This window comes from Garra rufa, chromosome 1 (assembly GCF_049309525.1).
Source record: "Garra rufa chromosome 1, GarRuf1.0, whole genome shotgun sequence".
Classification (NCBI taxonomy): domain Eukaryota; kingdom Metazoa; phylum Chordata; class Actinopteri; order Cypriniformes; family Cyprinidae; genus Garra; species Garra rufa.
Window position 1 is genome coordinate 34267639 of NC_133361.1, and position 21073 is coordinate 34288711.

General features: G+C 36.6%; 2 protein-coding genes, 6 non-coding genes and 1 pseudogene across 8 annotated transcripts; all 9 read right to left on the reverse strand.

Moving 5' to 3' along the window:
• Positions 1–522: 522 nt before the first annotated feature.
• hrob (homologous recombination factor with OB-fold) lies at positions 523–10107 on the reverse strand. Its single transcript, XM_073832436.1, has 10 exons — positions 10096–10107; positions 9962–10015; positions 8727–9623; positions 8410–8493; positions 6287–6424; positions 5708–5816; positions 5146–5231; positions 3359–3478; positions 2906–3110; positions 523–659 (listed from the first exon to the last, which is right to left on the reverse strand). Exons 1-10 carry the CDS (start codon positions 10105–10107, stop codon positions 601–603), a joined length of 1764 nt encoding a protein of 587 aa, XP_073688537.1. The 3' UTR covers positions 523–600.
• A 1695-nt stretch (positions 10108–11802) lies between these two features.
• Positions 11803–13763, reverse strand: LOC141303224 (small ribosomal subunit protein uS17-like; annotated as a pseudogene).
• LOC141291685 (small nucleolar RNA SNORD35) lies at positions 12077–12156 on the reverse strand. The gene has a single exon (XR_012340363.1). It is a non-coding gene; the product is annotated as a small nucleolar RNA SNORD35 (small nucleolar RNA).
• LOC141291666 (small nucleolar RNA SNORD35) lies at positions 12462–12546 on the reverse strand. The gene has a single exon (XR_012340357.1). It is a non-coding gene; the product is annotated as a small nucleolar RNA SNORD35 (small nucleolar RNA).
• Positions 12734–12821, reverse strand: LOC141291660 (small nucleolar RNA SNORD35). Its single transcript, XR_012340356.1, has one exon. It is a non-coding gene; the product is annotated as a small nucleolar RNA SNORD35 (small nucleolar RNA).
• Positions 13086–13171, reverse strand: LOC141291689 (small nucleolar RNA SNORD35). Its single transcript, XR_012340365.1, has one exon. It is a non-coding gene; the product is annotated as a small nucleolar RNA SNORD35 (small nucleolar RNA).
• Positions 13764–17165: 3402 nt separating the features above from the next.
• Positions 17166–19192, reverse strand: rps11 (ribosomal protein S11). The gene is given in 6 exon segments (XM_073833369.1): positions 17166–17356; positions 17630–17759; positions 18149–18224; positions 18387–18436; positions 18439–18520; positions 19178–19192. Coding segments are annotated over 6 exon segments (477 nt in total). The 3' UTR covers positions 17166–17232.
• LOC141291678 (small nucleolar RNA SNORD35) lies at positions 17453–17532 on the reverse strand. The gene has a single exon (XR_012340360.1). It is a non-coding gene; the product is annotated as a small nucleolar RNA SNORD35 (small nucleolar RNA).
• Positions 18705–18789, reverse strand: LOC141291672 (small nucleolar RNA SNORD35). The gene has a single exon (XR_012340359.1). It is a non-coding gene; the product is annotated as a small nucleolar RNA SNORD35 (small nucleolar RNA).
• Positions 19193–21073: the final 1881 nt, after the last annotated feature.

Consider the following 21073-nt stretch of genomic DNA (forward strand, 5'->3'; position numbering starts at 1 on the left):
AAAATGTAAACGAAAAGATGGCGGTGAAAGACAAAGAAACAGGCAGGCACTTCCAATTATAATCAATGAAATGATCAAATAATGTCAACCACTCAAGACGTCTTGCGGTAAAACATGGAAAAGCTTTTAAACAGCGTGAACAAACCCCATTATGCCAGCCACTCTGCTAGTGCATCAAAAATGACTAATTATGCCATTTGAGTCCTTTAAGGGGGAATCCAGCTGGCAAACAGTAGCCTTAATGGCTGATTTAAATTCACAAGGAGAGCTTGCCAAAAAACACATCAGATTGCTGGTTAATTTCAGCATGAAATTAACATTGATCTGTACAGACATGTTCCTTCAATCCATCTAATACTAAATACAAAAGCATGTGGCACTTGTCAGCAAAACTCAAGTAGTGAACACATCATTTAAGGGTCTCATCAAGTGTTTATTCTTTCAATTTACACATGAGACAAGTGATTTATGTTCATATTTACAAAGGTTTACACAAAACCTGAACAAAAGAAGTGTTTGGGTAGCAGGTGTTGCTTGTTTAGTAGTGTTTAGTCATAATATATGCTATAGCTATACTTTGTATTTAAAGTGACCATGTGATCATTGTAACCCATCAAATGCCTCCACTGGTAACTCCCCAAGCAGCTCATCAAGGTCATCTTAAAAGAAACATTCACAAACACAGATTAATACTCAAATGCACACTCACTTTACAATTCAAAAACACCAAAGCATCAGAATATTACAAGTTAAATTCTCTCCCATCTAAATTCAAACATGAAATACAACTGAGCAAAACATACCACCCACTGTTTGGAAGGCAAATCATTATTTGTTGAAATTTAATAGAGTTGAGTGAATTGTGTGATAAAAGCCATTAAGATAATTGCATTATTCTTATCTGAAAATCTCATGTCGTATGTACAAATAAAGCGCATATGAATGTGAAAAAGACATGAATGAAAAGAATCTAGCTTAGGGCCGTGCGATAAGCAAAAATTTATCACAAATCGCAATATGCTCAAAATTATGGCGGATATATAAATCAGCTCATTCTAGGCCTGACAGAGCTTCACAGTTACTAAGGTTATAGATACTACAGTAAACCCATGGTCAGGTTTGTAAGGATGCTTATGTAGATTCAAAAGCTTTCTTATTACCACTATGTATGACTCCTCAAGGCAGTTAAATATGGTTTAAATCAGCTTAAAAAAACGGTTCACTTTCAGAAAAAAAAAAAAAAAAAAAATGTACAGATAATGTACTCACCCCCTTGTCATCCAAGATGTTCATGTCTTTCTTTCTTCAGTCGTAAGGAAATTATGTTTTTTGAGGAAAACATTTCAGGATTTCTCTCCATATAATGGACTTCTATGTTGCCCCTGAGTTTGAACTTCCAAAATGCAGTTTAAATGCAGCTTCAAATGCTCTAAACAATCACAGCTGAGGAAAGAAGGGTCTTATCTAGCAAAATAATCGGTTATTTTCTTAAAAAAAAAAAAAAAAAAAATTACAATTTATATACTTTTTAACCTTAAATGCTCATCTTGTCTAGCTCTGTGTGTACTCTGTGTAGAGATGAAAAAGTATATAAATTGTAAATGTCTTTAGAAAATAACCAATTATTTTGCTAGATAAGACCCTTCTTCCTCGGCTGGGATCATTGAAGCTGCATTTTGGAAATTCAGTCAGGGGCACCGTAGAAGTCCATTATATGGAGAGAAATCCTGAAATGTTTTCCTCAAAAAACATAATTTCTTTACGACTGAAGGAAAAAAGACATGAACATCTTGGATGACAAGGGGGTGAGTACATTATCTGTAAATTTTTGTTCTGAAAGTGAACTACTCCTTTAAAGGGATAGTTCACCCAAAAATAAAAAAATCAGTTATTAATCTCCCTCATTTCGGTTCAAACTCGTAAGACCTTTGTTTATCTTCAGATAAACAAATTAAGCTATATTTGATTAAATCAAAAATAGCTTAAATCTTTCTGACCCTGCATAGACAGCAACATAACGTTAAAGACCCAGAAAGCTAGCTAAGAACATAGTTAAGTCCAAGTGACATCTTATGAAACTATGTGAACACTTTTAATGGGCAAAGAAAAAAAAAAAAAAAAATTTTCTTCAACAATTATTTCTCTTTTGTGTCAGTCTTTGACCCAGGAGCCAGTGTTCTGACGTAGAACCCGGATGCAATGTGCCTTGTTTAAAAGTCTTCGTAAACATGTCTGAAGATTTCGACAGAGAGGATAACTTGCAATTTTTTGCCCTGCCTTACTTATTTGAAGCAGAATATACAGACAATGAAATAAGAGATGGACGCATGTCAGACGTGTCATGGTACTCTCATGAACGCACGCTGAAGACTGACACAGAAGAGAAGAAACTGATGCATGAAGTTGTGTGCACAAGAAGTATTCTTGTAGCTTTATAACGTTACGGTTAAACCACTGATGTCACATGGACTATTTTAACAATGTTCTTACTACCTTTCTGAGCCTTGAATGTGTCAGTTGTTTTTGCTTTCCATGCAGGGTCAGGAAACTCTCTGATTTCATAAATATCTTAAATTGTGTTCCAAAGATGAACGAAGGTCTTACAAGTTTGAAATGACATGAGGGTAATTAACGACAGAATTTTCATGTTTTTTGGTTGTGAACGTATGCCTTTTGTTTTGGATTTTGATGAACCAGAACTAAATGTATAATTTTCTTTTTTGGACTGGACCAAAAGAACCAAACTACAAGTGTAAATACACCCTTAAAACAGAAAAAATAAATCTGTCACTCCACTCACATAGTCTATTCCACACCCGTTTTCAGTAATTACGTTGTTTTAAGACTAAAACAGCACTCTTGTTCGTGTGATATTACTTAATTGATGGTACTCCAAAATACACACCTGTGTCCCATGCTGTGTCTCCTGTTGGTCCAGACACGGCAGGTGCTTGACAGAGCTCATTAGAGACAGCTGCACTGCCTAAACCATCAGGAGCCCGACTTTCCTCAAATGCATTTTCTCCGTCGTCTTCATCATCAAAGTGCAGCTCCATCTGAGACACCGGGCCCCCTGCAGGCCTTGTGGGTTCACTATGCAATGCAAGCTCCTGCGTGTACATGCCACAATCAGGGTGAAATTAGCACAAAACAGTATAGACAAAACAACAAATTGTTTAATTAAGGAACATTTTGAAAAGGGAGCATCTCCTGAGGATAAGTAATTCACCAACAGAAAAGCAAAACGCTGGATACCACCATATCAGACTCATTAAGCACCTGGAAAAAGGCTTTTGAAAATAAAATAAAAAATACAGAAAAGTAAAAATACACTGGAGAAGAGAACTAGGGGACTCACCAGTGAAGAGTGGGATGGCTGGGAGTTATGGAGGACCCCATCAGGTGGGTATATCCTGAGAATGTTATTGGGTGTGACGTTCAGGTAGTGATTTCGGTGTGATGGAGAAAACACACCCACCTTTAAAAATAATGAGAATTTTGTTTCTCTAGCCTCTTTATTCAATAGAAACAAAGTAGAGTACTACAAATAATAGAGAAACATAAAGAACTGGGTCTGCAAATAGTGATTCCGATTTCGTAATGCCCACATAAGCATCACAGCTCAACCTGAGCTATCTGACAAATGGATGATTCACCCAAAAATGTTTTTTTATTCTCATTAATTACTCATTCTCATGTCGTTCCAAACCCGTAGGACCTTCATTCATCTTTAGGGCACAAATTAAGATATTTTTGATTAAATCCGAGAGCCTTCTGATCCTGCATAGACAGCAACACAACTAAAACATTTTAGACATCAATAAAACAACTGAATGACATCAATAAAATAGACCATGTGACCTCAGTGGTTCAACTAATTTTATGAAGCTACAAAAATACTTTTGCTTCGTGGTACTCATGAACGTGCATCTAGAACTGACACAGAAAAGAAATTGTTGAAAAAAGTTGTTTTTGTTTTCTTTGTGCACAAAAAGTACTCAAAGCTTCATATCATTAAAGCTGACCCACTGATGTCACACTAGCTGCGTTTCCATTACCCCCAAATAGGGGTTATGCCCAACAGGCTTCCGTTTTCTGCTGAACAGGTCTCGTTGCTTCCGGTTCACGCGTTTTGCATATGCCTCTTTAAATATGAACATGATTTACTCAAGATTCCTTCAAAGTTGACACTAAAAATGATCATAACCAATGTCCATCACATATGTGGATTGATATATAAAAGTTTTTAATTTTTATTCTTTTCACTAACATTTATATATAAATATCGAATGAAACGTCCACAATAAAAACAGCTGGCTTGTTTAACTGATTACCTTAAAAGTCCGTCGATATCGCCATTTATTACGGCTATTAACACGTTCTCCGACAAGCGGAAGCAATGAGACCTGTTTTCCGGGGTTGGTCAGGTGACGTTCGACATATACCCTATTGAAATGGAAATGCGTCAATTGTTCAAAAACCATATATCGCAAAAAAGCTTTTACGCTCACATGAGGTGGTTTTTCAGGCAATTCGAAAAGGAATATTTCGCAGAACAGCAATGGAAACCTTTTTTTTTTTCTCTCACATTTACAGGTCACATTCAATTAAATATAGCTAAAATCCCACAAATAAATCTGTTTTTTGTCACATTAAATATAGCCAAAATCCCACAAAAAAATCTGTTGCCATGACTTATCACGAAAGGAAAAGATTCCGTTTCAGTCGCATAACATCAGTTAACGGAAACAGTAATTTCGCAAAACTTTTTAATCAACATTTATAAAATAGCGCCAAAGTTTTGCACAAATCTGTAATGGAAACGCAGCTACTGACTATATAATCAATGTCCTTACTAGCTTTCTGAGCCTTGTAATTGCAGAGTCCGAAAGCTCTCGGATTTCATCAAAAATGTCTTAATTTGTGTTCAGAAGATGAACGCAGGTCTTACAGGTTTGGAACGACACAAGGGTGAGTAATTAACAACAGAATTTGAACTTTTGGGTAAACCCTCCCTTAAGCCATGGGTCTTTTTTTTTTTTTTTTTTCAAAAATACTGAGTAAATAAAAGAAAAATTCTGGTGTTATCTACAATGCATATTTTTTTCTTTTGACAGTCTATAATGAGGTCTGAAATATAGTTACTTGTTTGAGTAGTAACACAGCTCCTGTCTTGAGCTCTCCCAATCTTTCTTCTACCAGGCGCCGATGAACCGTGCCCTGCATCTCACCTTCAGAGTGCAAAAGAAAATACAGGAAAAGTAAAAAAATATATATTCTTTTCTGGAGATAAGAGTGCAATCAGACCAAGAACACCAGCTCAGTCAGTGACCTCCTGATTTCATAGTCAGTGATTTTGTGTGTGTGTGTGTGAGCGAGAGAGAGAGGGAGAGAGAGAGAGAGAGAGAGAGAGAGATGGATATGGTCACCTAAATCATCATGGAAAAAGCAAGTCATGTTTTACCATTTATATACCCTTACAAAAACATTTGAACACACTTCAACTTATTGAATTAGTTTACATAAAACAGCCATTCTAAATACGAAAATGCACCCCAACATTATGAAGTTTGATGAGAAAAAGAGTCAGCAAAAGGGTGGTGACTTTGAAGTATCTAAAATATGGTTTTCATTTTCTTTAGTAACTAGATACTTTCAACTAACAATGTTTGCCTGGTAGTGTACATTACACTCTAATTATTAGTACCTGTGGGATCTCTGAAGACGGCCTTTGCATCTGCATGTGTGTGTGTGATACTCTTCAAGATGACAGCCATATTAGGGACCTTATTCTTAGCCAGCTGCCTAAGAGCAGCCTGGAGTAAGAAAGTGATAAGTCACAAATAAGCAGAAAAACAAGCGAATAAGAGAAAAGAAAACGCGTAAGTTGCAGCACAGCCTCAAGGCCATTGGTAATGAATCAAGGGAAAAGCTAATCAGCATTTGTCAGCCTAATGAATATTTAACACACGTGTACCGTTAGCAGAGGATCGTTATGACACACTGGGCAAAACACATTAAAATTACATTAATAATCACTTTAAGGTGACTGATGACAACGGTGATTATGTTTGTGTTAATCATTTACAGAGCAGAGATTCCTCATTTGTCCTGATTATAGTCACGGACTTCCACTTTAAGCAACCCAAATATATATTGTAAAAATTTGGATAAAAGGGAAAAATCTGCAAACTAACAGAATTATATCCTTAACAATATTGTTAGCACAAGCACTCAAACAAGCTCATTTAAATACAAAGTTTGCTGTGAGATTTCAGTAGCTCACCTTGCGGAGTACCATGACAACACTGTAAGAGTGCAGAAAGCAAGAAGGGTTCTTCTCATCCAATCCAATCTCAGTCTTCATCACTGCCCACGGACCCCTGCTGAACTCCTCTTCCTCACTCACCTGAGAGCTGGAAACCTGCTGTGAAAAATGGACACCTTGTCTGATGAGTGCAGGTTTGTGAGTATGTGTGGAGCTGTGAGTGACTCCACACAACAGTAAAAAAAAAAAAAAGGGTGATAAAAAGAAAAAAAGAGGAGGAATTCACAATATCTTGCTACCATATTTTGTTTTTCTAGTTGTATCAGCTGAGATTGGATATTTAAAGTTGCAATCGAAATTATTCAACCCCTATGAACTGCAAGACATTTTGCTGTAGAGAACAAAATTGTGAAAACACTTCAACAAATGCATCAATACACTATTACAGAAAGTTTATCATTACACTTTTGAGAAATTCTAAGAATGTAAGTTGATGCACAATGAAACAAATCTAATTTACTCCAAACATTCATGTTTAAAATGATTCAACCCCCAAAAGTAAAATTTGGTGCAGAATCTTTTCTTTTTTAAAACCACCAATAAACGCTGCCTGGAAGTGCTTAGATGCTTCTGTCACCTCTCTACTGCAAATTCAGCCCATTCCTTGCCTAGCAAAAAGCTTTCAGTTCCCAGATAATCTTTGGTTTTCATTTTGCCACTGCTTTCTTCAAATCCAACCAAATATTTTTAATGAGAACTAAATCTGGAGACTGAACAGACTACTCAAGAACATTATATGATTGATCCCTGAACCAAGCTTAAGTAGATTTGGATGTTTACTTTGGGATGATTGTCCTGCAAGAAAGTCCACTGATCATTAGCTTCAGACTTTGCACCAAAGGCATTCAAATTAATGCTAAAATGGTATTGAAAGAATATTTCAAAGAACCCATGATGTCCTTCATTCAGTCATGATTTCCACTTCCTGCTTCAGTAAAACAACCCCATAACAGGACTGGCCCACCTCCATGTTTGACCATTCTTCTGCTCATAAGCTTTGCCTTCTTTGCACCAGACACACCGCTGATCCATAGGCCCAAAAAGTTCCAGTTTGGTCACATAACTCCATAAAACATTCTTCAGATCTATCTAAATGACTTTTAGCATGTTCAAGTCAGCATTTTATGGTCTTCTTTGTCAATAGTGGTATTCAGAAAGATGCCTCAACATGAAGGCCATACTTGTCTTGTGTTCTTCTTCTTATACACTGCATTGAAATGTTTTTTCCTCCTTTCTTCAGGTCATCTTGCAAGTCTTTGGTTGTACATTGCAGTTGCTCTGATTACATATTTTATGATATTGTGCTTTTTTTGTTCAACACCTTCAAAGGTTTTCTGGTACAACACATTTTGAAACTAAGGAATAAGGCTGCCAGCTGTGTCTCTTGGAACTTTTGATGCCGTGGAAATCTTCATGCAGCCTTAGACTTTCTAATATAATAAAATCATTTCTTCTCTATAGCTTTTGTGAAAGCTCTGTTGACTTTGCAATATTTGCTACTCAACTTCAGCATATGCGTGGACTAAATGCATGCATGTTTAACAGCCCAAGCTAATTCTGTTTTAAAGCAATTTTGTTCCCTAGCATAAATAAATGATTAAAACTGCAATGTTGAATAGGGTTTGAATAATTATGACATAGCGGTGTCATTAAAAAAAATCCTATAACTCAAAAACATTACATTATATATATATATATATATATATATTGACATTATCACTTTAAATATGCCCGTAAACTGTTGATGCAATTTTTATAAAGTCCTGCTTCTTTAGAAAAGCTTGGATTTGTAAAGTACAGCAGACTTTGGGGGGGTAATTTAAGATATTTTTGGTAGCTGCGTTGCTGACTAAGCAGGGTCAGAAAGCTCTCAGGTTTCATCACAAAAAAAAATTCCGAAGATGAACAAACATCTTATAGGTTTGGAACAACATGATGGTGAGTGATGGTATTTTTATTTTTGGGTGAACTATCCCTTTAAGCTTAAGTTTTGGTTCGGTTTGTTTTAATCTAACATTTACGGTTTATTTTAGACTGACAGTAGTTTAATCTGGAAAGTGGAAGATCCCATATTTACGTACCTCACATTTTGGGCGAGCAACAGCTCCATGTGCAGGCGTCTGAGGAACTGACACAACAATGTCATCAAGAGTCCGTTCACTGATCTACAACACAACAAACAGTGCAAATGAGCCATGCAATGAGAATATACAAAAAAACACTACATGCCAGTCACAAGAAAGCAATGGAAATTTCCAGATTGCACAGTGCAGAACTATAATAATCATCAACAACAGGTTTTAAGGTGAAATAGGCTTGCAGTACACTAAATAACAGTTCTGAGCAGTACATTTTGTGTGACATTAACAATAATCAGCTAAAATAGTGCTTGGCTGACCTGCACTGGTAGCGCTCCTGCCGGGCCAGGAAAACGACGTGCTTTGGCTGGCATCATGCGGCTCTGTGGTCTCTGAGGTGTCTTATTGGCTGCAGACACCAGCTGGACTAAATGATTGGTCAGGACAGGTGTGTTAAGAGGACGAGATGTAAATGTGGAAGAGGAATCAGTAGCAGGAGAGACAGAGTGGAAAAGAGACCCGCAGGGCTGCAGCGGGGTCCTTGGTGTCGAAGCACCCCTCTGACACTGAGGCGACACAGCTGGAGGCCTGGGAGTCACGGGTCGGGGGAATCGCGAGAGTGGTGTAGCAGGGCCACGCATGGGGGTAGATGGACACGTGGGGCCTTGGATGGTGGACGCAAATGAGGTGTTGACTAAGGGCCGTGTAATTGACGCTGAGCAGGTTGCGCCAAACCTGCCATGGGAGGACACTTCTGCTGATGGCCTCATCCGTTTAGCAGGTGAAATGTTGTTCAGTGGTGCAGCTGAATTATTTTGTGGCTCACAAACCATTTGGGGAATGCCATCCAGTTCCTCAAGATCCACATCCCAGTCGTCAAAGTCATCCTGAGGAGGGAGGTCTCTCTGCAGGACACTGAGAGAAGCTGGGGTAGAAGGGTTTATTGGGTTAGAGAAACAGTGAAGGGATGACACAGGCGCTCGGAGAGAAGAAACAGAGGCGGGGATTGGCTGATGGCAAGGCCTGGAAAGATCTGGCAGGGCATTGATAGTGCCACATGATGGGGTACGAAGAGTCGCAACAGAACCAGGTCCAGATGTATTTTCCAAGCTAACGGAGCTCTGCTGAACATGTGAGGATTCAGATGAAGGTACTATAGATGGAGTGGTAGAAGATGTGTGGTCAGACGGACACGTCCAATCAGCTTCAAGCAAATCCTACAGATGAAAATTATGGATGACAAGATAACCAAGCATTATTTGTACATTTTGTAAACACTTCTAAAAGGCAACATATGCTGAAATATAAGTTATAGTTGGTCATATGTGACCTTGGACCACAAAACTAGTCTTTAAGTGGCATGGGTATATTTGTAGTAATAGTTAACAATACATAGTGTGGGTGTGGATTCTTCTTTTATGCCAAAAATCTTTAGGATACCAAGTAAAGATATTTTGTACTTTCCTACCATAAATATATCAAAACTTATTTTTTCCTTTAACGTGCAAGTGACACACTTTAAAATGTATTTCAAAGATAAAATTAAATTCCAAACCTCATCATCAAACTCCTCTCCAACGGTGAACAAACCCTTCCATTTATTACAAGCCTGTATGAACAAACAATGAACATCACCATCAATAATCAGTTTAGAAATGAACTTAGCCAGCAGTTTGTAACATAGCTTACCGTGGCTGTCATATCTGTTGAGTTAATCATAACAGTAGATATATAACGCGACAATCATGGACTACTAATGTAAACAACAATCTGTTGATAGTTTTGCTTTCATTAGATATTTGGACAGCGAAAAAACAGTGAATAATCTTCGTTTTTCACACCTTCGCGCCGCCACGTTCAAACACGGACGACGTTCTCCGTGACGTTTGCGGGTCACGTGGTATTTTGGTGCCGCGTTCAGCGCTAGTGAAGCAGCGCCATCTGCTGGATGTATCCTACACTTATGCACAAAGCGAACAACATTTTGTTGTAACTGTAGTATGATGAGGGGGAAATAATTGTTTTCACTTAGCTGAGATTATTGGCAAAAGCGAATAAGATATTTCTTTAATTTACACTCTGTGGTAATGGCATCTATTTTCTACACCACTGATTTCAAATAGGATCTGCCTTTTATTACAGCGACTTCCGCGAAGCATGTGTTTTACCACGTACAATCAGATTTAGAGAACTCATAAAATGTAAGGATATGGATACATTATATATGGATAGGATATGCATAGACATTTCTGAATGTGTAAGTGAGACTTATAGTAGCCTAGTGATAGGTAGTGACAGGTAACAAATCATGTGGGTAGCAAAATTTAATTATTCATGAATATTACATTAATTAATAATCAGTCTATTTGAACACTTTCCAACAATGACTGTATGATCTCGAGATCCATCTTTTTACACTTTCAGGACAACTGAGGGACTCATGCAACTATTACAGAAGGTTCAAACACTCACTGATGCTTCAGAAGGAAATGCGATGCATTAAGAGTCAGGGGAGAAAACTTTTTTAATTTGAAGATTATAGAAAATGTAACTTATTTTGCCTTGTGTAACATGTAAGTATCATCTGTAGCTTCAGAATGGCAGTACTAAAATATATATTTAAGCAAAATAAGAAAAATGTACACATCTTTGTTTAACTGTTCAGGAAAAACAAGGGACTCATAAACAACTACCACAAAACAAAACACAGCTGTGGATCATTCAGTTATCAACACAGTATTAGGAATCAAGCATATCTAAAATAGCATTAAAATCAACTATCTTTTTCTCTTGTGAACTATATGTAAATGTCATTTATGCAAAATATCTTATTCAGGTCAGTAAAAAATACCATTTTGTATGATCCATCTTATTTTGGTAAAACAACATTTTGCAGATTCTGCAAGGTGTATATAAACTTATGACTTTAACTTTAAGTACTGTTTGGTTAACCTAATAGTAAATGTAGCAAGGTATTTAATAAATAAAACAAAATCAAGTAGATAGAATAGAAAATAAACAGGGAAAGCTAGTGTTGGAGGCTCATTTATTCCAAAAAATAAATAGAACAGAAATAAAATAGAATGCAAGTTTTAGAGGGTCAAATGTTAAAATAGATGAAATAGAATTAGAAGACAGTCAGGTCAAATGAAGATGTAAGAGATGTTTAAACACTCAACTGCACATATACTTAAATCAGAATGAACCGAAAATATTAAAAAGGAACTCATTACTGTAATAAAATATTCAAAAATATTTATAAGCATATGAGTTTAAATATTTAGTAGTATATGCAGCCAGTTATTTTAATCGGAGACATCCAAAATATTAAATATTGAGGGGCATAAGAGCAAGAAGCTTTAGCAAAGTGACTTGGAGACTAAATCAACACTAAAATCAGATTTAAAGAACAGATTTTATTTTCTTCTCCACAAACAATACAGAGGTGTCACTGTTAACAACAGTTCTAGAACTTCTAGAACTGCTTCTTGGTTCCAGCTGCTTTAGTGACCTTCTGGACGTTGAACCTCACGGTCTTGCTGAGGGGCCAGCATGTGACGATGTCACCCAGTCACGTCCCTAAACAAATGGAGAACATTAAAATGATATTTAAGAAACAACTTTCAGTAATACAACCAACAAATATCTCAGACTACAATTTTAAGCACTATCTGCTGCATCAGCCATAAGGTAGTGTCGTCAGAGCCTAATAGACTAGGAAGACTGTCGTGAGTAAAAACATCATTTGCAGCTCACCACCCATTTAGAGAGCATGTTTAAATGCACAAAAATGGCCTACAAAGGTATTCAGCTCCTAAAAGCAACCACAAACTGAGAAACTTTACCTGAAGCATGGGGAGAGGTGAACAGACATGTTCACACGTCTCTTCTAAAAACGGTTGTACTGCAAGTAGTCCCGCCTGATGACGATAGTACTCTGCATCTTCATCTTGGTCACCACATCTGGAAAAATGTGACAGTAAGTTGTATATCAATACCCAGCATACAGAATCTTTGATTTCCAAAAAGGACTAAGATACACTAAAATTAGTTAGAGGGAAGCATCAGTAAAGCCATCAGGCATCATCCTCAAAACCCACAGGGTTCAGAAGACCATCGTGAGATAAGACATCACCTGCACCCCAAATTAAACTACAACTAGCCAGGAAAATACACGGACTCACCAGACAGAATCCAGCCTCTGATGGACACGTTTCCATTGAAGAGGCATTTCTTATGAATATAAGTGCCTTCAATAGCCTGTGGAAGAAAAGCACAAAAACTTTAGTCATTTGAACTCAACTGAGATTGCACAATGGAAATGTATTTAACTGCATCAGCATTGCCAAAAAGGCATATCCTCAGAGCTCTCTTGGAGTCTAGGAAGACCATCGTGAGTAAAGACATCATCTGCAATGAAAAAGTTATTTGAACGCAAATACAAGCTTACCTCTCTCGGGTTTTTGAGGCCCAAGCCAACATTTGTGATAATGTGGGAGCTTCACTTGGCCATTTCCTTCAACAGCTAGAACTCTCTTGCTCTGGAAGATGGTGAGCTGTTTCTGATAAGCCCTCTCATTCTGAAACAAGACCACAAGCACAGAATCAGTCACAATCCTTACAAACGAATGCATATGCTGGAATAACTTTGATGATGTATCAAAACACTTCAGGGATGTTATGCTGCATCAGTGATGCCGTAAGACAATGTCTTCAAGAGTCTGACAGACTTTGAAGACCACAGTGATAAAATAGATAATTTGCAGCTTAATTCCCATTTAGAGCACGTGCATAAATCCACAAAAAGCCTACAAATATTTTCTGGACTCGATTGACAGAGATAATTACATCAGTACTGTTACACTGTGGTATAGTTAGCGTTCTCATTTGGAGTTGTGACATTAAAACTTAAAATGACTAGTATATCCACGTGCTATCCATGCCTTGCAAACAAATTCGCGTATTTTGCCTTTCAATATTACAGACAAAATACAGCCATTTTTTTATACCATAACTTTATATCACATAAACAGTGGCATGTTTAAAAAAAAAACACTTTCTGCTGGTCGGATAAGGCAAGGCCGCTCGCCTTCTCGTTCAACAACGCTTACCAGTTCACGTTAGTGGGTGTTGGAAAACACATTTTCTAATCTTCATTGTGATCCACTTGGTCATGACTGCCTCCATGGTGTTTTCTTTGCTGTTTGTCTACCAGACGTTGTAGCTTTGTGTTTAACTTTAAAATCAATCGCGTTTTCATGACTGCGGTATCTGGACTCACGTTACTGTGTGTCCACAATCTTCACCAGTCGCGTCGCAAAGAGGACTACACATGCTCGAGACAGACGGAAGAGCATTTTTCGCGGACATGACGACACACTGTGGGTGGAGCCGAGCAAACATTTTGGCAGGCCTCTTATGCGTGGTTATTTTATAATTTACATTTAAAAAACTCTAAAATTGTTGTAACTACACTGTGTGCGTCATGTGGTGGGTTACCGTCTAAATTCAGTGCTGAGAAGGTATTGCTTTTTTAATCTTTCATATTTTAGTGATGTGAATAAAACTATTTAGGTTCAAAATTATAATAAATCTCATAACCTGTTTCGGCATAATACAGTAAAAGTAATATGAAGTGAAACATGTCAAATGCAATCTTCCTCCTTTTGATTCTTTACAGATGGAGTATGAAAAATAAAGATAACCAGTAGCATTAGTTACTTGTTAAATAGCAACAAGTGATTAATATATATATATATATATATATATATATATATATATATATATATACAGCGGTGTGAAAAAGTGTTGGCCACCTTCCTGATTTTTTTAATTTATTTATTTATTTTTTTATTTTTTGTACATTTGTCAGACTTTAATGTTTCGGATCATCAAACAAATTTAAATATCAAAGATAACACAATTAAACAAAATATACAGTTTTTGAATAAAACTAAATCCAAACCCACATGACCCTGTGTGAAAAAGTGTTTGCCCCCTAAACTTAATAACTGGTTGGGCTACCCTTAGCAGCAACAAATGCAATCAAGCGTTTGTGATAACTTGCAATGAGTCTGTCACAGCGCTGTGCAGGAATTTTGGCCCACTCATCTTGGCAGCATTGTTGTAATTGGAGGGTAACATTGTTGTAACATTGGAGGGTTTTCAAGCATGAACCTCCTTTTTAAGGTCATGCCACAGCATCTCAATAGGATTCAGGTCAGGACTTTGACTAGGCCACTCCAAAGTCTTCATTTTGTTTTTCTTCAGCCATTCAGAGGTGGATTTACTGGTGTGTTTTGGATCATTGTCCTGCTGCAGAACCCAAACACTTTTTCACACAGGGCTATGTGGGTTTGGATTTTTTTTTTTCCCTTCATAAGAAAAACCCTTCATTTAAAAACTGCATGTTGTGTTTACTTGCGTTATCTTCGATTAATATTTAAATTAATTTGATGATCTGAAACATTAACGCGTGACAAACATTCAAAAAAAAAAGGGAAGGAGGCCAACAATTTTTCACACCACTGTACAGGTCCTTCTCAAAAAATTTGCATATTGTGATAAAGTTCATTATTTTCTGTGATGTACTGATAAACATTAGACTTTCGTATATTTTAGATTCATTACACACATTTCAAAGTAGTTCTAGCCTTTTATTGTTTTAATATTGATGATTTTGGCATACAGCGCATGAAAACCCAAAATTCCCATCTCAAAAAATTAGCATATTTCATCCGACCAATAAAAGAAAAGTGTTTTTAATACAAAAAAAGTCAACCTTCAAATAATTATGTTCAGTTATGCACTCAATACTTGGTCGGGAATCCTTTTACAGAAATGACTGCTTCAATGCGGCATGGAGGCAATCAGCCTGTGGCACTGCTGAGGTGTTATGGAGGCCCAGGATGCTTTGATAGCGGCCTTAAGCTCATCCAGAGTGTTGGGTCTTGCGTCTCTCAACTTTCTCTTCACAATATCCCACAGATTCTCTATGGGGTTCAGGTCAGGAGAGTTGGCAGGCCAATTGAGCACAGTAATACCATGGTCAGTAAACCATTTACCAGTGGTTTTGGCACTGTGAGCAGGTGCCAGGTCAGAAAAATGAAATCTTCATCTCCATAAAGCTTTTCAGCAGATGGAAGCATGAAGTGCTCAAATCTCCTGATAGCTAGCTGCATTGACCCTGCCCTTGATAAAACACAGTGGACCAACACCAGCAGCTGACATGGCACCCCAGACCATCACTGACTGTGGGTACTTGACACTGGACTTCAGGCATTTTGACATTTCCCTCTCCAGACTCTGGCACCTTGATTTCCGGATGACATGCAAAATTTGCTTTCATCCGAAAAAAGTACTTTGGACCACTGAGCAACAGTCCAGTGCTGCTTCTCTGTAGCCCAGGTCAGGCGCTTCTGCCGCTGTTTCTGGTTCAAAAGTGGCTTGACCTGGCGCCTGTACACGGTGGCTCTGGATGTTTCTACTCCAGACTCAGTCCACTGCTTCCGCAGGTCCCCCAAGGTCTGGAATCAGTCCTTCTCCACAATCTTCCTCAGGGTCCGGTCACCTCTTCTCGTTGTGCAGCTGGGAACAGCCTATTCGTTCAGAAATTTCTTTCTGTGTCTTACCCTCTTGCTTGAGGTTGTCAATGATGGCCTTCTGGACAGCAGTCAGGTCGGCAGTCTTACCCATGATTGCGGTTTTGAGTAATGTACCAGGCTGGGAGTTTTTAAAAGCCTCAGGAATCTTTTGCAGGTGTTTAGAGTTAATTAGTTGATTCAGATGATTAGGTTAATAGCTCGTTTAGAGAACCTTTTCATGATATGCTAATTTTTTGAGATAGGAATTTTGGGTTTTCATGAGCTGTATGCCAAAATCATCAATATTAAAACAATAAAAGGCTTGAACTACTTCAGTTGTGTAGTAATCAATCTAAAATATATGAAAGTCTAATGTTTATCAGTACACTACAGAAAATAATGAACTTTATCACAATATGCTAATTTTTTGAGAAGGACCTGTATATATACACATTAATCACATCCAAAATAAAAGTTTTGGCGTACAAATGTGTACTGTGTATATTTATTATTTACATATAAATACACATGCATGTATGTAGAAAATGTTTATATATAAATATATATACACGTATATAATATATACATGTATATTTTTTTTTTTACTGTCTTTTATATATATATATATAACACTTAATAAATATACACAGTACATACACATATACAGTATTATAAACAAAACTTTTGTTTTGGATGCGATTAATCGTTGCCCAGCACTATTATGTATACACACACACACACAAATACAGTGCTGGGTAGTAAGTCCTTGTAGTTAATTACATTTAGCAGACGCTTTTATCCAAAGCGACTTTCAATTACACTTACGACTTATTACACTAAAATACTCGTAATCACACTACAGTTAATTTGATTACACGACTAGTCACATGACATGCAGGTAAACAGGTATATTTCATTTTTAGGCATTTTGCTTTGAGTGTTTTCATTTTAAAAAGATCCATTTTAATTTTACATTTATGATTTAATTATTAGCTTTACATTAAACTCAACTCAAACAGGGCTGCGTTTCCCAAAAGCATCGTAAGCTTAAGTACATCATAGACCCATTGAAACCAATGGAGCTACGATCAACTTAAGTTTACGATGCTTTTGGGAAACGCAGCCCAGGATGTTTTTGCAAAGTGACTTGGAGACAAAATCAATAGTAAAAACAGATTTAAAGAACAGGTTTTATTTTATTTTCCACAAACAATACAGAGGTGCCATATTGTTAACAACAGTTCTAGAACTTCTGGAACTGCTTCTTGGCTCCAGCCGCCTTGGTGACCTTCAGGACGTTGAACCTGACTGTCTTGCTGAGGGGTCGGCATTCTCCAACTGTTACGATGTCACCCACAGTCACGTCCCTAAACAAATGGAGAGCATGATGATATTCAAGAAGAAAAACTTTCAGTAATACAACCTCAAACAAATATCTCCTAGACTTTATTTTTTAAGCACTATCTGCTGCATCAGCCATAAGGTAGTGTCGTCAGAGCCTAACAGACTTGGAAGACTGTCGTGAGTAAAAACATCATTTGCAGCTCACCACTTATTTATAGAGTAGGTGTTCAAATGCACAATAAGGGTCTACAAAAATATTCAGCCCCTAAAAGAAAGCAGAAACTGAGAAATTTTACCTGAAGCATGGGGAAAGGTGGACAGACATGTTCTTATGCCTCTTCTCAAAACGGTTGTACTTGCGGATGTAATGCAAGTAGTCCCGTCTGATGACAATGGTCCTCTGCATCTTCATCTTGGTCACCACACCTGAAAAAAGGTGACAGCAAATACGTTTACATACGTTGTATACCAATGGCCAGGATACAGAATCTTTGATTTCCAAAACAGACTAAGATACACTCCAAAAAATAAAGGTTTCAAATAGGTGTTTCACCATAGAACAACCATTTTTGGTTCCCCAAGAACCTTTCAGTGAAAAGTTCTTAAAATAACCATTCTGAAGAACATTTAAAAAATCTAAACCTTTTTTTGACTATCAAGAACCATTTCTGGATTTGAAAGCTTCCATGGATGTATAAGGTTCTTCATGAAACAGCTGATGCCAATAAAGAACCTACCTTTATTTTTAAGAGTGTAAAATCATCATCATCTGCACCCCAAATTAAACTATTAGCCAGCAAACTATATAGACTCACCAGACAGAATTCGGCCTCTGATGGACACGTTTCCAGTAAAGGGGCATTTCTTATCAATATAAGTGCCTTCAATAGCCTGTGGAAGAAAAGCACAAGAACTTTAGTCATTTGAACTCAACTGAAGTTGCACAATGGAAAAGTATTCAACTGCATCAGCATTGCCAAAAAGACATAAGAGCTCTCTTGGAGTCTAGGAAGACTATGAAGACGGTACATTTGCACACAAAAACAAGCTCACCTCTCTGGGAGTTTTGAAGCCCAAGCCAACGTTTCTGTAATAACGTGGAGCTTTTCTTTGCCGCTTGCTTCAACAGCTAGAACTCGCTTCTTGTTCTGGAAGATGGTGGGCTGTTTCTGATAAGCCCTCTCGTTCTGAAACAAGACCACAAGCACAGAATCAGTCACAATTCTTACAAACGAATGCGTGGAATAACTTTGATATAAAGTTAGTCCACAAAAGGTTTCCACTCCCTATTCTGGACTATTAGTACGTCCTAACCTACACCAAAACTCGAGAACTTAGCTTAAAAACTACATCAAAACATTTCTGGGATTTTATGCTGCATCAGTGATGCCATAAGGCAGTTTCCTCAGAGTCTGACAGACTTGGAAGACCATCGTGATAAAAAACATCATTTGCAACTTCATTCCCATTTTGAGCACGTGTACAAACCAACATATACATATATACACACAAATGTTATCTAGGCTTGAGTGACACAGATAACTGCATCAGCACTGTCATGAAGTAATATATTTAGGGCTCTCTTTTGTAGCCGCAAGACTAAAACTAATATTTTTCTGCTGGTCGGTTAAGACAAGGCCGCTCGCCTTCCTGTTCAACAACGCTTCCTACCCGTTAGCTGGTGATGGAAAACACATTTTCTAATCTTCACTGTGATCCATTTGTTCATGATTGCCTCCATGGTGTTCTCTTTGTTGTTTATCTGCCATAATTTGTAGCTTTGATTTTAACTTTAACGTAAAATCCAACGCGTTTTCATGACCACGCCGTTTGGACTCACATACCTGTATGTCCGCCATCTTCGCCAGCCGAGTCGTAAAGAGGACTACACATGCGCGAGACAGACGGAAGAGCGGTTTTCGCGGACATGACGACACGCTGTGGGTGGAGTCGAACAGTTTGTTCTTGAATTTCTAAAATGTTGCGTATGCGTAGTTATTAATTATTTACATTTAAATAACTTTAAAATCGTTGTATCGACACTGTGTCCGTCATTTGGTGGATTACCGTCTAAATTCAGTGCTGAGAAGGTATTGATTATTTTAATCTTTCATATTTCTTTATTGTGATGTAAATAAAAATAAATTAGGTTTAAAATTATAATAAATCTCATAACCTATGTTTCGGCATAATGCAGTAAAAGTAATATGAAGTAAAAAAAAATATGTATATATATATATATATATATATATATATATATATATATATATATATATATATATATATATACATATATTAAATGTAATCGTCCTTTTGATTTTTAACAGATGGAGTATGAAAAATAAAGATAACCATGAACATTAGTTACTTGTTGAGTAGCAATAAGCACTAGTATTTAGTGTAAAGTCTAACATATGAAATATTCTCAAAAAATAAATAAATAATAGAACTGTTTATTATGCCTTTAGTCAAAATTATATATATAGCAACAATTAATCGCATCCAAAATCCAAAATAAAAGTTTTTGTGTACTTAATATGTGTGTGTACATATACAGTTTTATATAAACAAAAACTTTTGTTTTGGATGCAATTAATCGCGATTAATCGTTGCCTAGCACTAAATATATATTATATATTTCTGGGTATTAACTGACTACATGTAATCTGGATTACATAATTAAGTACTTGTAGTTAAATTATATTACACTTTAAAATACTCGTAATCAGACTACAGTTATCTTTGTATTGATTACATGATTACATATTATTCACATGGACACATGACATACAGGTAAACAGTTATAATATTTCATTTTTAAAATTAAATGTTAATTTAAAAAGATATATTTTAATTTAACAGCCCTCAGTTTGGGAAGCGTTATGTTTAATGCACTTTATGTTGTTAATATGAATTGATTATATTTCATTTCTCTTTGTATTTTTATATCGATGTGGTTTAAATAGGATAACAAGATTATCCTATTTAAATCAATGTGGTCCACCAGTAATGTTAAAAGTAATCTAAAAGTAATCTGATTATATTACCCAAAATGTGTAATGTAATGGATTATGTTACTAATTACCATTTTTGCAATGTAATTTGGAATCAGTAACCGTCTACAAATTGTATGTATGTATATGTGATCCTGGAAACAAAAAACAAAAAAACAAAAAAACAGTCATAAGTAACAAGGGTATATTTGTAGCAAGAGCCAGCAGTGTATTGGCCAAAATCTTTCTTTTATGCCAAAAATCATTAGGATATTAAAGATCATGTTCCATGAAGATATTTTGTAAATTACCAAACATTTTCTACCATAAATATATCAAAACATAATTTTTGATTAGTAATAGAACTTAATTTGAACAACTTTAACGACGATTTCCTCAATATTTAGATATTTTGCATCCTCAGATTCCAAATTTTAATAGTTTACCAAATACCCTACTATCCTAACAAATGGAAAGCTTATTTATTCCGCTTTCAGATGGTATATATACTAAACAGTTTGTGTTATGTGTTTATTTGGTACTTTAGGCTTTTACTGCTTATATAGTATGATATAGTGAGAATCATTGTCTCATATTGAAAGAGTAAAACATCTCAATTATATTCTGAAGCCCAAACTGAGCAAACTATGCAATTTGATGCAGAATATGGTGTTATTCATATGGCCAAAAGTACATTGATTTTTTTTTTTTAGCTTGTAATATAAATCACGAGATCTTTAAAACATG

Excerpts from the sequence above, each read along its gene's own strand:
- hrob (XM_073832436.1), bottom strand. Across the intron at positions 6,425-8,409 it reads TTGCTCGCCCAAAATGTGAG|GTTTCCAGCTCTCAGGTGAG; the intron begins GTACGTAAATAT and ends TTTTCACAGCAG. Across the intron at positions 3,479-5,145 it reads CTGTGTTACTACTCAAACAA|GTGGGTGTGTTTTCTCCATC; the intron begins GTAACTATATTT and ends TTATTTTTAAAG.